This window comes from Meleagris gallopavo, chromosome 6 (genome assembly GCF_905368555.1).
Source record: "Meleagris gallopavo chromosome 6, MGAL_WU_HG_1.1, whole genome shotgun sequence".
NCBI classification, from domain to species: domain Eukaryota; kingdom Metazoa; phylum Chordata; class Aves; order Galliformes; family Phasianidae; genus Meleagris; species Meleagris gallopavo.
The window spans coordinates 27642968-27655865 of record NC_139409.1 but is presented as its reverse complement, the minus strand read 5'-3'; the positions used below and the strand labels follow the sequence as shown (position 1 = coordinate 27655865).

Here is a 12898-nt window from a genome sequence, read left to right as displayed (position 1 = left end):
CTTTTCAGGCTTGAACTTATTTTGAGTGAGTTCTGAGAAATACAAATGGCCCTACTTATGTTGTCTTTGGCTTCTGAGTTAAACAAAACAAAACAAATTTGTCCCAATGTTCTGCTTTTCCAGCCAGTGTGCACATGAATTTGAGCGAGATGCTCCAGATGTTGCAGTTCTCTCTATATGAAGAACTGGATCATTTCTATACTCCTTCCTTTACAGAAATGCTCTGCTTAACCTAATAATCAGAAGTTCTTTTCATGTTAATAAGGATGAATATAAGCAAAAATATTTATTAATTTTATTTTTATATTTGCTTTATTCATAAACTTAATTCATAAGCATTTTATGACAAAGCTTGAATCATTAGAGTAAGTTTATGGCAATCATCACTTTGTGTCATTTTTGATCTAGTATTGAGACGATCAAGGCTGGATTTCCTTCTATTGTTACACAGTTGTTCTTGGTCTCATCTTCACTATGAGTTTGCACTGCTCTAAGTTGTTGCTGCAACTTTCTTCTCGAGTGCACCAAACCACATATTGCATTAGATTCAAGAACTAATCCAGTTAAACTCACTTGGAAAAATGAAACAAATATAGTTTCCACTTACATCGGTTCTCGGATAGTTCTGTTATTTCATTTTTGCTGGAGTAAAAGAAGGGTGTTGGTAGAAGGAGAAAGCAGTCACAGATATTGAAGGAGATTGTTCATATAAGGAGATTGTTCACTAAGCTGGGATCTTAGAGTTACACTGCTTACCAAGAAGTGCCAATAGATACAGATGAAAAATTGAGCGATCTGTATAGAATCATAAACTAATACTAAAAGAAGAAAGTGTGCTGATTGATCAAAAAGAAATTTGCTTTTTAACTTGCATTTTACTAGATTCCACTTATTCTTTCTTGAAAAATTTCCTAATGAACACAATTTAAAGCAAAAAAATTGTGTTCTCATCTTTTTAGGCAAGTCTCCTGGAGATAAAAATCTTTATGCTTTTTCTCTCCTTCTTTTCCTTCCTTCTTACTGAATTCATATATTCATAAATTCAGATAAACATTATTTCTTTTCAAGGTTGTCACTAACATTGGTCCATTGGAGTGGATTCTTAATACTCCTAGTCATCACAGAGTTCATCATGGTAAGTTAAAAGCATAACCTCTAATTCCTCGATAGGCTTTTGCTAGAATTCAGTATTTGGACTGTAATAAGAATAAAAATTATACTTTAGTATTATACAACAATTTTAATTTTGATAACTGCTCCAAAAAAGCCCTTGTTATGTGAGAAGTTACATAGCATTAAACAGTAATTTTTTAAAAAATTATAACTTATATTTAATTTTTAAATCTTTACCTTTGAAATTAATTACTGAGCAGAAATGAAACCTTGATAATGTGGGATAATTTGAAGATTTTGAACAAAATAGTTTTGTAAACATAAAGGATAGAAAAATATCTCACTTTCCCTGACTGCTAAAACATTATCATATCAATCACTAACAGTTGCTCTTGCATTCAAATTCATGCAGTAAGACGTGTTTTTCTTTTTGAAGTAGAGCTGTTAAACGTTTTGGTGGAATTTAGTTTCAAATGTCTGAATTGTTGAAAAATATCACTTCACACATATACTTGTCAGCTGATATGAATTTCCATCAATATTCAGAAGAATTAAAGATGGTACTGTGTATCTAAATTTGATTCATAACTCCTCTGAATCATGAAAAATGCCATGAACATACCTGTGGAATAAAAGTGGATTTTATAGATGTCATTGACTCATTCAGAGTGCAGAGATAACAAGAAGAAAAGTAATGGGAATGGAGGAGCAAAATAATTTGAAACAGACTAAAATGGAATCGTATGTACAGAGAATGTTATTAATATTTATTATATCCTCCGTGTGTAGAGTGTTTATAGCACTGTGTAGACTTTTTTAAAAGGCTGTAGTGCTGTAACTAACTAATCCTTAAAATTTGCACAAGTACTGGTAATCCTGGAGGGAAACAGTCTGCTCTTATTTGCTCTGCTGTAAATCCAGACTAATCCTCTGAACCTGATCCTGATCAGAGTTGAGCAGAATTGAGTATTGTACAGTTGCACCAAACAAACTCCACAGTTTGATTTTGCTCAAACGTTTGAAAGATATTTCATATACAAGTGCATTCCCTAGCTAATAGATTGAAGGATCACCCTGAATTCAATAGTATAGGCAGGATCAGATGTATAGCAATAGAACGTAGAGATAGCTGAAAGGCAGTAATGAGATGATTATGCATAAATGTATTCGACACGCATTTTCTTAGGTATAAATTAATGAGGTGATTTTTTTTTTTTACTTCTTTAAATTTCCTTCATAAATATATTTTAGGTGAATTTACTCCCCAACTGAATTATTTATTTCACAGAAATTTTGAGTATGACATGCTACATTTGCATATTTGATTCTGAGTAGGAGGAGAGTTAGATGCTTTGTCAGAAAAAAGAAATGTTGTAAATACATAAAGGGCAGCTAACTTACTATTCAGAGTTACAGAATTGTAGGAGTTGGAAGATTGGAGGAGCTCTAGATCAACTCTAGAGATCATCTAGTCCAACCGCCTATTAAAGCAGGTTCACTTAAATAGGTTGCACAGGAAAACATTGAGGCAGGTTTCGAATATCTCCAGAGAAGGAGACTCTATTGCCTCTCTGGGCATTTTTTTCCAGTGCTCTGTCACCCTCAAAGTAAAGTTCTTTCTTATGTTCATATGGAAATTCCTGTATTCCATGTTGTTCCCATTGCCCCCTGTCCCATCACTGGATACTACTGAAAAAAGTCTGACCTCTTGACACCTGCCTTTTTGTTGGTAAGCATTGATAGGATCCCCTCTCATTCTTCTCCAGGCTGAACAGTCCGAGGCCTCTCAGCTTTTCCTTATAAGGGAGATGCTCCAGATCCCTCATCATCTTTGTATCCTTTCCCCGTCTTTCTTGAACTGAAGAGCCCTGAACTGGACACAGTACTCTGGATGTGGCCTCACCAGGGCAGAGTAGAGAGGGAGGATCACCTCCCTTGACCTGCTGGCCAGAATCTTTTTAATGCATTCCAGGATACTGTGGGCCTTTTGGCCACAGGGGCACACTGCTGGCTTATGGCCAACCTGTTGTTCACCAAGACACCTGGGTCCTTCTCTGCAGAGAACTTCTTTCCAGCAGTTCAGACCCTAATCTATACTGATTATGGTTATTCCTCCCCAGATTCAGGACTATGCACTCTCTGTTATTAAAACTTATAAGGTTCCTCTTCCAGGCCCAACTCTCTGCCTGCTCAGGTCTCACTGTATGGCAGCAGAGCCTTCTGGTATGTCCACCACTCCTCCCAGGTTTGCATCATCAGCAAACTTGCTAATTCACTCCTTGAAAATATTTTTAGATTAGAAATTGATGCTAAGATTTCCTTTTGTAACCCACTTGCATGTATTCTTATATATGCAATGACTTATTGATCATTTTTATTGCAGGTAGAAATCCGTACTGCATTGACAAAAATTATGGTGGCACACTCATTATCTGGGACAGGATATTTGGTAAGTAAAACCAAACCAAAACAAGCTGTTTTCCTTCATGTTTAGTTAGAGCAGCAAACAAAAACAAAATGTGTATATTTTAATATTTTTTTTTTCTTTCCTTCAGGAACATTTGAGGCAGAAGATGCTAAAGTTGTGTATGGCTTAACACATCCAGTAAATTCATTTGAACCCATCCTGCTCCAGGTGCTATCCTTTGTATAACTGATTCTGTTATCTTCAACAAACATTCAAAAAGAGTGCTGGTTGTTCAAAAGAAACTCCTCTTAGGCGTAACTGAGATTAACTCTGCTACATAGTTAATTTACCATCCACAGTGTCTTCAGTATTTCATTACAACTTGCTGCACTGAACATATACCGGGCACGTAGAGCCATTACGAAACCACAATACAGTAAAATGATTAACTAATTACAGTGGGAATATAATAGGCCTATGACTTACCCAGTGAATGCTGTCTATTTTGACACACACAGAGCAATATGTAGAGAAGCACAGACAGAAAACAAAATCTGTTGTTTATGTCTTCTCTAAATATTGCTATTTCATAAGTAATCCCACAGTGTGATATCTTCATTTCTTTATCTGTTTTGTGTATTTGATCTTAATGATACTTCATAATGATTTGCATTGACAGTGTTATATAGCAGCCATCATATTTTCAACAAAAGCTGTTTGGAACAGAAATAAAAAAGAAAAAAAGTACTTAATGTGGTTCTTGGTGGATTTCTTGGTCTTCACTTCATCTGGATAAAAAGTTCTCCATAAAACTTTAGAGAACTGAGGAGTATAGACGTCCCCCTTTATTTCATGGAGACTTTTTATGGCTGTTCACTCCACAAGGCATCTCAAAGAATTAGAAATTCTGCTTGAAGGAGTACCTGGGCTGGAAGCTAGAAGGATGGGTTCAGTCTGTACTGTTATATACATCGCAGTCAGCACTGAGTAATTTAGGAATTGAGAGTATGTCATGTCAAAGTCCCAATAACAAAATTCTGGTTTAAAGCCATCGTAAATACAGCTATACAAAATACTGTTAAATGTTCTGGATTACCTATAGGAAAGAGAGATTTTCCTCTGAGTAGAAGTCTTTATAATCCTTACTATAAACCAAGGACCTGATATGGCCTCTGCCTATTTCAGTCAGGTTTTTTGAACCTCTGTCTTCATCTCTTTTTAATGTATTCTCTTTACAGACTTGCAAAAAGTCATTTATTTGAAAGCTAACGATGAGGGAAATGTAACGTTTTAATAAATTTTATTTTACTAACAATGAAAAATCACTTGCTCTTTTTTTTAAGTTACGTCCCTTGGCTCATATTTGGAATACATTTTGGGCCACACCTGGATTCTGGAATAAGCTTTCTGTCATATTCAAAGGGCCAGGCTGGGGACCAGGCAAACCTAGACTTGGCCTTCCTGAGGAAATCCCAGCGGTAAATATAACATATAGAGGCTTTCAGTTTTGTGTAATTTACTTGGACCTCTTAATGCTACTGGATCAACGTTAAGAACTCTACACATGCTATTTTAAATTAGCAAATTAGCAGTCATAAAGGGAAAAGACTGAAGGAAATGAATGTTTTACTTGTGCTTTTCTTTTTATTTGAAGGAAAAATATATCTTTTTGTTTATTTTTTCATTATTCATTTCCTAAAGAGATTTTCAAAATAGTTCTATAGAGTAAGTTAATTTCTCTTTTTCTTTCAGTTGTGAATATGCACACACATGCACATAGAGAGTTAAACAGTAGACAGTATGTATGTAAGATTGTAGATTATCTTTGTATAATTATCTATGCTCCTTAATCTTTTTGTGTTTGTAATTTTAAGGAATACTAAGGAATAAGAGGTCGCAGTGGATCACTTTTATTTGTTTGCTTCATATAGGTCACTGGAAATGAAGTTCCCTTCAATCCAAGTGTACCAGTTTATCTTAACTGCTATGCAGTGGTACATTTTGCTGTAGTAATGGAGTTGTATATTGATCTTCTTGCTACTGTGACTGTAAGTAGTTCATATCTTTAGGTAACAGCATTTCATGATGACAGTGGTATGACACACAATATGCTTACATAATAAAGCACAGAATAGAAACTCTAGGGTGTGACTCATATGCTATGTAAATGTAAATAATATGTACATAATATATATAATCATAACTAGATTCTGTAGTGATATAGTAATAAATGTGTAAATGTGTAATTATACAATATTAAATATATATTAACATATTTACTAACATTTTTAGTAACTATATTATTTGTGCAATTAAATAAAAAATAATGAATGTTTTGTAGAATAAGTATCTGCCTCAGGCTTTAGGACCTTGTTAAAGGAAGAATATATCTCAGATCTGAGGTTGTGTAGGTTTTAAGATGTCAAGATTGGTCAGATTTTAAGAGGCCAATTTTGAAGGATGCTGAAGAAATGCAAAAATAATTCAAAGTTTTCTGAAGTCTTGTCCAGTTGTTGAAGTTGTTGGTTTTTTTTTTTGTTTGTTTGTTTGTTTTGTTTTGTTTTTTTTTTTTTTCTGGCAGAAATTCTTGCATTTAGTTGCAAGAAGAGACTGAGTGAAATAATTTCTTGAGAGAAAAAGCAGCAGGCTTATAGCAGCTTTTTTTTTTGTTTTGTTTATTTATTTATTGCTTAGATGTGTTCTGAATAACACATCAGAAAAATAGAAAAAAATTGTTTTTGAGAAACATTTTAAAAGTATTTTTTTTCGCACTGCAATAGAAAGGTAACAGGAATCATAGAACCATAGAATCTTTTCAGTTGGAAGTGACCGTTAAAGACTATCTAGTCCAGCTTTCCTGTAGTGAGCAGGGGCATCCACAGCTAGATCGGATTTCTCAGAGCCCTGTCCAGCCTGACCTTGAATGTCTCCAAGGATGGGAATATCCACCACCTCTCTGGACTACCTGTTCCACTATTCTTATAATAAAAAACTCTTTCCTTACATCCTATTTAGTACAAACCGCTTGAGGTTCACCTGGGCCCACTGCTCCATCCTGTTTAGGCCTACTCTTCTTATTAATACAAGTTACAATACACATCCCCATCATTACTATGAAGGTCACACTGCAGAGAGTTTAGAGATTACAGAACTATATAAGGTTTTGTCTATCCTGAGAAATTTCTGAAGAAAGAAAACTAAAGCATAAATACCTACCATATGTGCAAGATATACAATGCCATGATTGCTATGCTCATATACTGAGAAAAGTCTCTGCAAAATGTTCAGGATATGCTTCTAAATTCCTGCATACATGCAAAAAGTCATGTTTTCCTAGGGATCAAATAAGGCATTTGTTTATTTTCTTTGTTAATATTGCTTTAAACCGCAAGAACTAAGGAGTTCATTAGTGAAATTTTTCATATTTTTTATTTTCTCTTTTTCTGTTTCTCTGATCCTTGAAGGAAAAATGGATGGTCCAAATTGTTTTCTCTCTTGATAACTGCAGCTGTTTAAGAATTAGTAACAAGTTTAACCCCCAAACCCCATATGATAATTAGATTATTGCAATCACAGAGGGGAAATATCTTGAACATCTACCATGTATGAACTTATTGCAACAAAAAACACTAGAAAGTTCTCAACACAAAACTGTGGGGTAATGAGGTAGTAAGAATAAGAATGAGAACACAGGGGACTAGAAGCACTTCATCTCAGGACATAAACCGTCAGTGTTGGTGTAAAAAGTGCTTGTCCCAAGGCAGAGTTCCAGCATCACTCTGCAGTACAGTGGGAAAGCTGTCATGAGAAGGAAGCTTGTGTATGAATAACTTTACTTGGCAAAAAATCTCTCTTCAATATCAGTTTTCCACTACACTGAATTATAAAATGTCTATGGATACAACTGGAACTTTCTGTCTGGCTATGAATTATGTCATAACTATGGCATAGCTCCATAAATGGAGAAAGCTAACTGTTTTCCTCATTTTTAGGTGTAAGTTCCATTTCATAATAGCCATAAGACACAGCATACAGCTATTACATTTCTCAAATGATTACAGTTGCTCAGTGTTTGGTCTCACGCCCTGTAGAAGTGTTAAGTTTCTCTTACGTGCAAAGAGCAACCATATACCTTTGGTATGAATGACCTACATTTCACTTATGAAAAGAGCAAAACAAGAAAGAACAAATATATATTTTCCACAAGAGAGAGCATACAGTGTTTATTTTCTATATAGCAATCTGTACTATATCCAGAGAATAAAAAATATTTCTGAGCTGCGCACATCTTGATCACTGAAGTAATGGGATTTGGATCAGTCCCAGAGAGAGTGCTAGGAGTGTAAAACTGCAGTACATTCAAAGCAAAAGTCTCATAGCTCCAGAACCGCTTGTATCACATAAATCAAAATGAAATCTACCTTAAACATATTTTGTAATGTCTTTTTGTTGTTGATAGATACTGTAACCTTTACTGTGATTATAATGCCATGAATATGTGAGCACTTTTAATTAGATAAAAAGTATGTGGTGATATGATAGGTCTCTGGAGAGTTGAGAGCACATTGCTAAATACTCAGTTTTTCATGAATTCTCAGTTAAAATAAAATACATAAATAGACACCAAACAACACAAATTCCTTAGCACTGTATTCGCATTCTTCATTCGAATCTTAAAAGTGGGTCATATACGACAGCAGGGCATCTGTCAAATTACAAAATGTGCTGACATCTTTCCTAGCATTTCTGTTGAAACACTGAAGATACTAAAATGAGAAAATGCATTTATGTTATACTTCAGAAGGAAGAAAAATGATCTGAAATTTGGAACCTTTCAATTTACATTTAAGAACACATAGGGTGTATTTCCTTTGTTTAAATGTATTATTTCTTTTTTACTAATTAAAAGAAAAACCCTGTGATTACAAAGGAGTGTAAACTTCTTCCCAAAAATCTGTAAGCTCTCCTTTGTTTTTAAATCTCCAAGATATTTTTAAAAGCTTTCAGTGAAATCAAAATCCAACAGAAATATTTTTTTCTGTTTAATTATAGCCAATAACCACATTACAAAGCTGTGACTGACTCACAGCTGAGAAGCCTGCTGTGGTCCCTCAGGCTTCTCTGTTTATGCAAGTAATCCAGTACATAAATATTCAGTTATTTTATATGTATATCCATGTATGTAATTTTAAGAGGTATGAAGATGCTAGCACTAACAAAAGTGTAAAATGCACATTTCTTTTCGCACTGTAATTTGCAGTGTACAAATTCAATGTATGATAGCTAGTTTAGTGACATAACTCCCAGACTATTTCACTGATTGTGGTAGAGTAATACCAAGAAAATGTATGGCCCAGCTGTCAGCATCCACTTCACACGATGATACAAGCTTGAAAGTAAATAAAATAATCAAGGCAGTATGTAACTATGCCACTGGAAGACTAAGGAGAAATTTAGGAAAGCAAACTATGTCGATAATTATGCTATGTTTTTCTGGCTTTCTAAAATCTATTACTTCCAAATGGCATCAAGATATATTTCACGAGAAGTTTCCAGGCAGCTCTTGACTAGGAACACAAATGAAGAAACAAATTTGTTTGTGATACGTTCCTTTTCTGTAAATTGTGATTTTGAACATATATTGTAAAGTAGAACTACTGTTCAAAATTTAGACTTGATATTCAATTCTCTTTTTACCTGACAGAGAATCAAAGCTTTACATTCCTTTCCTCAAACCAGTGGCCTGCCAGTGTGAGGACATTTTTAAAGCAATCTATAGAAGCTAGTGCATTGCACTACTAGCACAAAACAAAACCAGCCGCCTGGCTGGGGCCGGGTTTAAAAAGGTGCAGTTCTACCATTTAAATGGAAGGACAGACTCTAAAGAGGAAAGTCTTGAATTATGGTCCCAGTTCCCCAGAAAACGCTTTATCTGACAAGGAACTATCATTGAAAAACATAATGAAGCATTTCTAAGAAATTTGTTTGTGAATTGCCTTATAGCTGTGCCAGATCATGTTTTTCTTTGCTATCTTAGCTTTAATTACTGAATTTTTTTAATGACCCAGCTTCTATAGGAAGCTTAAGTGGGAATTTATTGTGAGTAGATGAACAGTATGGAGATTTTTATGAAGAAATTTCTGTCCAAAAATTTTGTCACTTCAAAACAAATTGATTCTTGTCATCAATGGAAAGCTGCTGTAGTTTTTGGATTCTAGAAACTGAAGTGCTAAAAAAAAAAAAAGTACCTTCAATGTAATCTTTTATTGACATATTTTAAAACCTATATTGAAAATTTGCAATGTATTCTAGTTGAGAAAAAAATTTACATAAAGATAACCCCATCAGAGCATTTTTACCTTCTTGTCTTAAGCAAGAGTCTCAATGCATAACTGCTATGCTGAGTCCCTCCGTGGTTCAGTGTCCAGGTTGATATCCTGTCTCCTGCGGTGACCACTAGCAGATGCTCTGTGTAAGAGTATAAGAATAGTGTAGGATATCCTTTCTTTAGGTGTTCTTCTAGGTAGATGATCATAGTAATAATCAGTTTGAGATTCCATAAATTTACGGTAAGGATGAGACAGACTGCACGTGTAGCATTCCAGTAATGAATTTGATCTATCCTTGTATAAATCTGTGCAACAAAGTGGCTTCACAGGTGTCATTTGTGAGAAGTGTGTTCTGGCTTGTAAATGAGTGGGGCTGCTGTTTAGCTCATGCATTGCAGGGATGCTGTTTTCTTTGTTCAGTGACCATTTGTTAAGGATATCCAAGTAGGTGCTTGTGATTCTTCAGTGTAACAACAGAACCCTACCCAGCCTGAGTGTGTGGTTTGATGTGTTTTGCAAACATGGGCACTGTAAGTTCGCACAGCTATAAAACTTGAGATTATTCTCCTGTGGCCTCCAACACTCACAGATACTTACCTTAGATCTCTTTGCGAGGTAGGGGCCACCACTGAAGGAAAGTGGCCTTGCGGCAAAGTGGACTTTATTGAAATCAATGCAGGCATTCACAGGTTTTTATTTTTCAGTGCCTGAGATCTTGAGGTGCAAAATGCTGTTCATAAACTTTATTGCTGTTCAAACCAGAAAGAATTTCTATGAGTCAGCAAGATGCACTATTTTCATATTGCTTTTTTTTATTGTTGCTTTTTATTTTAAAGAAAAAACAAAGGCTCTTCAAAGCTAATATTTGAGAGGAAGCAAGGGAGGGAACAAGAAAAATGATTAAATATTTGATTTGCAAAGGCAGCTGTGTAGAATATAAAAATATTTAATAAATTAAAAGAAAAAAAATCAGACTTCATCATGGAAAATAATTTTATTTTCTGATTGTTGTATCTATTTAGATTTAAATATTAAGGACATAAATCTCTATGCTGCTCTGTGTCCAAATAATAAAACACGTTTTAAAGTTTTCAGTCTGATTGGAGTCAATGATATGACTTGAAGAGTTTTCCTGAATTCAGAACCAAGTGTTATGAGGGAACTTTTGTTGTTGTTGTTGTTGTTGTTGTTAAAATATAGCTATATTGTCACGTTATTTGAATTCTTACTCTTACCAATGTATGCTTTGGTATTAATTGGGATTTGTAGATGGCAACTGTAAAAACGTAGTAAAATAAAATGAAAAAATAGAACAGGGCCAAGGTGATTTTTACTTAGAAATATGATTGTGCTCTCGTGGGCTAAGGCATGAGGAAATCAGGCAACTTCAGGAAAGCAAGTGGTGCAGAAGGGTGTATCTTAATAATTATTTTGGAAATAGAGGCAACTATAAAAGTGATCACTGCAAAGTTTTGCAAAATAAAATGCAAATCAGTTCAGAAACAGACACTGAAATCACTGAGATAAAGTTGAAGCTGCTGTTCTGTTAAACTCAGTTTCTCTTCAGAAAATTAGCCTAAATGATTTTTTATTTTCTTTTTTTTAAACAGACGTTATCACAGGAAAACATTCTACTGAGAATTGGCATTATCATTCTATCCCTGACCTCCTTTGGATTTCTTATGGAGAATAGGCAAGACATAAAGCATGTTTTTTTTTCTTCTCTCATTTTACATTTTTAATATTACAAGGAAATCTCAAGTGTGCCCAAAATTATATTGATAAATAACTATAGATATACTCTGACAGGTATGTTTCTGTCTGCTGGCTAGAAGGTAAAACACAAATAACCTGTAACTAAAACAAGGAGTGCTCCAGCAGCAGTTAGTGGTTATATTGAAGCACCAACTGCTCGTGTCCTCTTGGATCAACATCTCTGGTTTTGTGATGCTGGCAGGTCTGTAGTCTGTTCCAATGCTGTTCAAACTTAGCCATATTGTTTCAGTCCTATGTAGTAGCATTTCATGGGTGTCAGATTGGCTGATAGTGTATGAGAAGAGCATAAAAAGCACAGACTCAAACTCATGTGAAGGATAGCAAAGATTTTGGACTAATTTGGTCATTATGGAATTCAAATCAAATTGGATCTTGAGAAATATACAGGTCTGTGAGATGTACGCTCTGGAAGTAGTCCATATAAATGGTGTAACCCTACGAAAATCTAAATAGCAACTACAGTTTTTTACAGGGAAAATATGAGTATTTGCCCTGCTAACTCAGAAATGTGGAATAGAATCTTCACTGCTGTGCCACTTGTGTTTTGCACATACTTCTCATTGTCTTTTTCAGTAAAGAATACATTTTGCTTGTATGTTCCGAATGGGGTATTTCAGGGTGGGTAAAAGTTTTTCAAGAAATCAGAGATCAATATTATTTACAAACTTGGTAAGGAGAATTAATATAAATTTACAGAAATGTGCCAGTGAAGACTGTCTGAACTATGCCAGTTCTCAGAATTTTTCTGTTATCATTCGTGTGATTAAAAGATATGTTAATATATGTGTGAGTTCACATATATTCTCCACAGATGCATGTTCTCACCCCCAGAAAATTTAGTATTCTAACTCGATACAAGCTGTATACAATAAATATGTAACTGAAAGTTTAAAAAAGGGGATTTGATATAGCTATGGGATTCATAGACTATTTCTACATTCTGATTTTCATTGAAGTCAACATGAAAAAAAATTCAACAACATTAATCTGCATTATTTCCTGTTTCTAGACCCAAAGCAGGAATTTTGGAAATCATCCGCTGCTCAGTCTTCTTAGGAGTATACAAACTTGGCTACTTAAGAAATCAACTTTCTTTGTTGGACTATGCATATGAAGTAAGACATTTATTTTGAAATGTTTGAGCTAATGACCTTATAAATTGTTACTATCATAAAGAAATAAGAACAAGAACATTACAAATATGTATTTGGCTTCTTTATTTTCATGACATAACTTGAAGAGAATATTGATTTTTTTCTTCTCTTTTTTTTTA

The 12898-nt window shown here is 34.5% G+C and overlaps 1 protein-coding gene across 4 annotated transcripts in view; it reads left to right on the top strand.

The window, feature by feature from the left end:
- The window catches only part of AGMO (alkylglycerol monooxygenase), a 179312-nt gene that overhangs the window by 90820 nt on the left and 75594 nt on the right, over positions 1–12898 (top strand). For all 4 annotated transcript variants that reach the window (XR_014883858.1, XR_002116001.3, XM_010712730.3 and 1 more), the window contains exons 6-12: positions 1069–1135; positions 3497–3562; positions 3669–3748; positions 4864–4998; positions 5452–5568; positions 11460–11542; positions 12635–12740. Coding sequence is in view for 2 of the 4 variants with exons in the window: in XM_010712730.3 (XP_010711032.2) it covers positions 1069–1135; positions 3497–3562; positions 3669–3748; positions 4864–4998; positions 5452–5568; positions 11460–11542; positions 12635–12740 (654 nt within the window). In the remaining 2 variants the exon portion in view is untranslated. The remainder of the gene's footprint in view (positions 1–1068; positions 1136–3496; positions 3563–3668; positions 3749–4863; positions 4999–5451; positions 5569–11459; positions 11543–12634; positions 12741–12898) is intronic.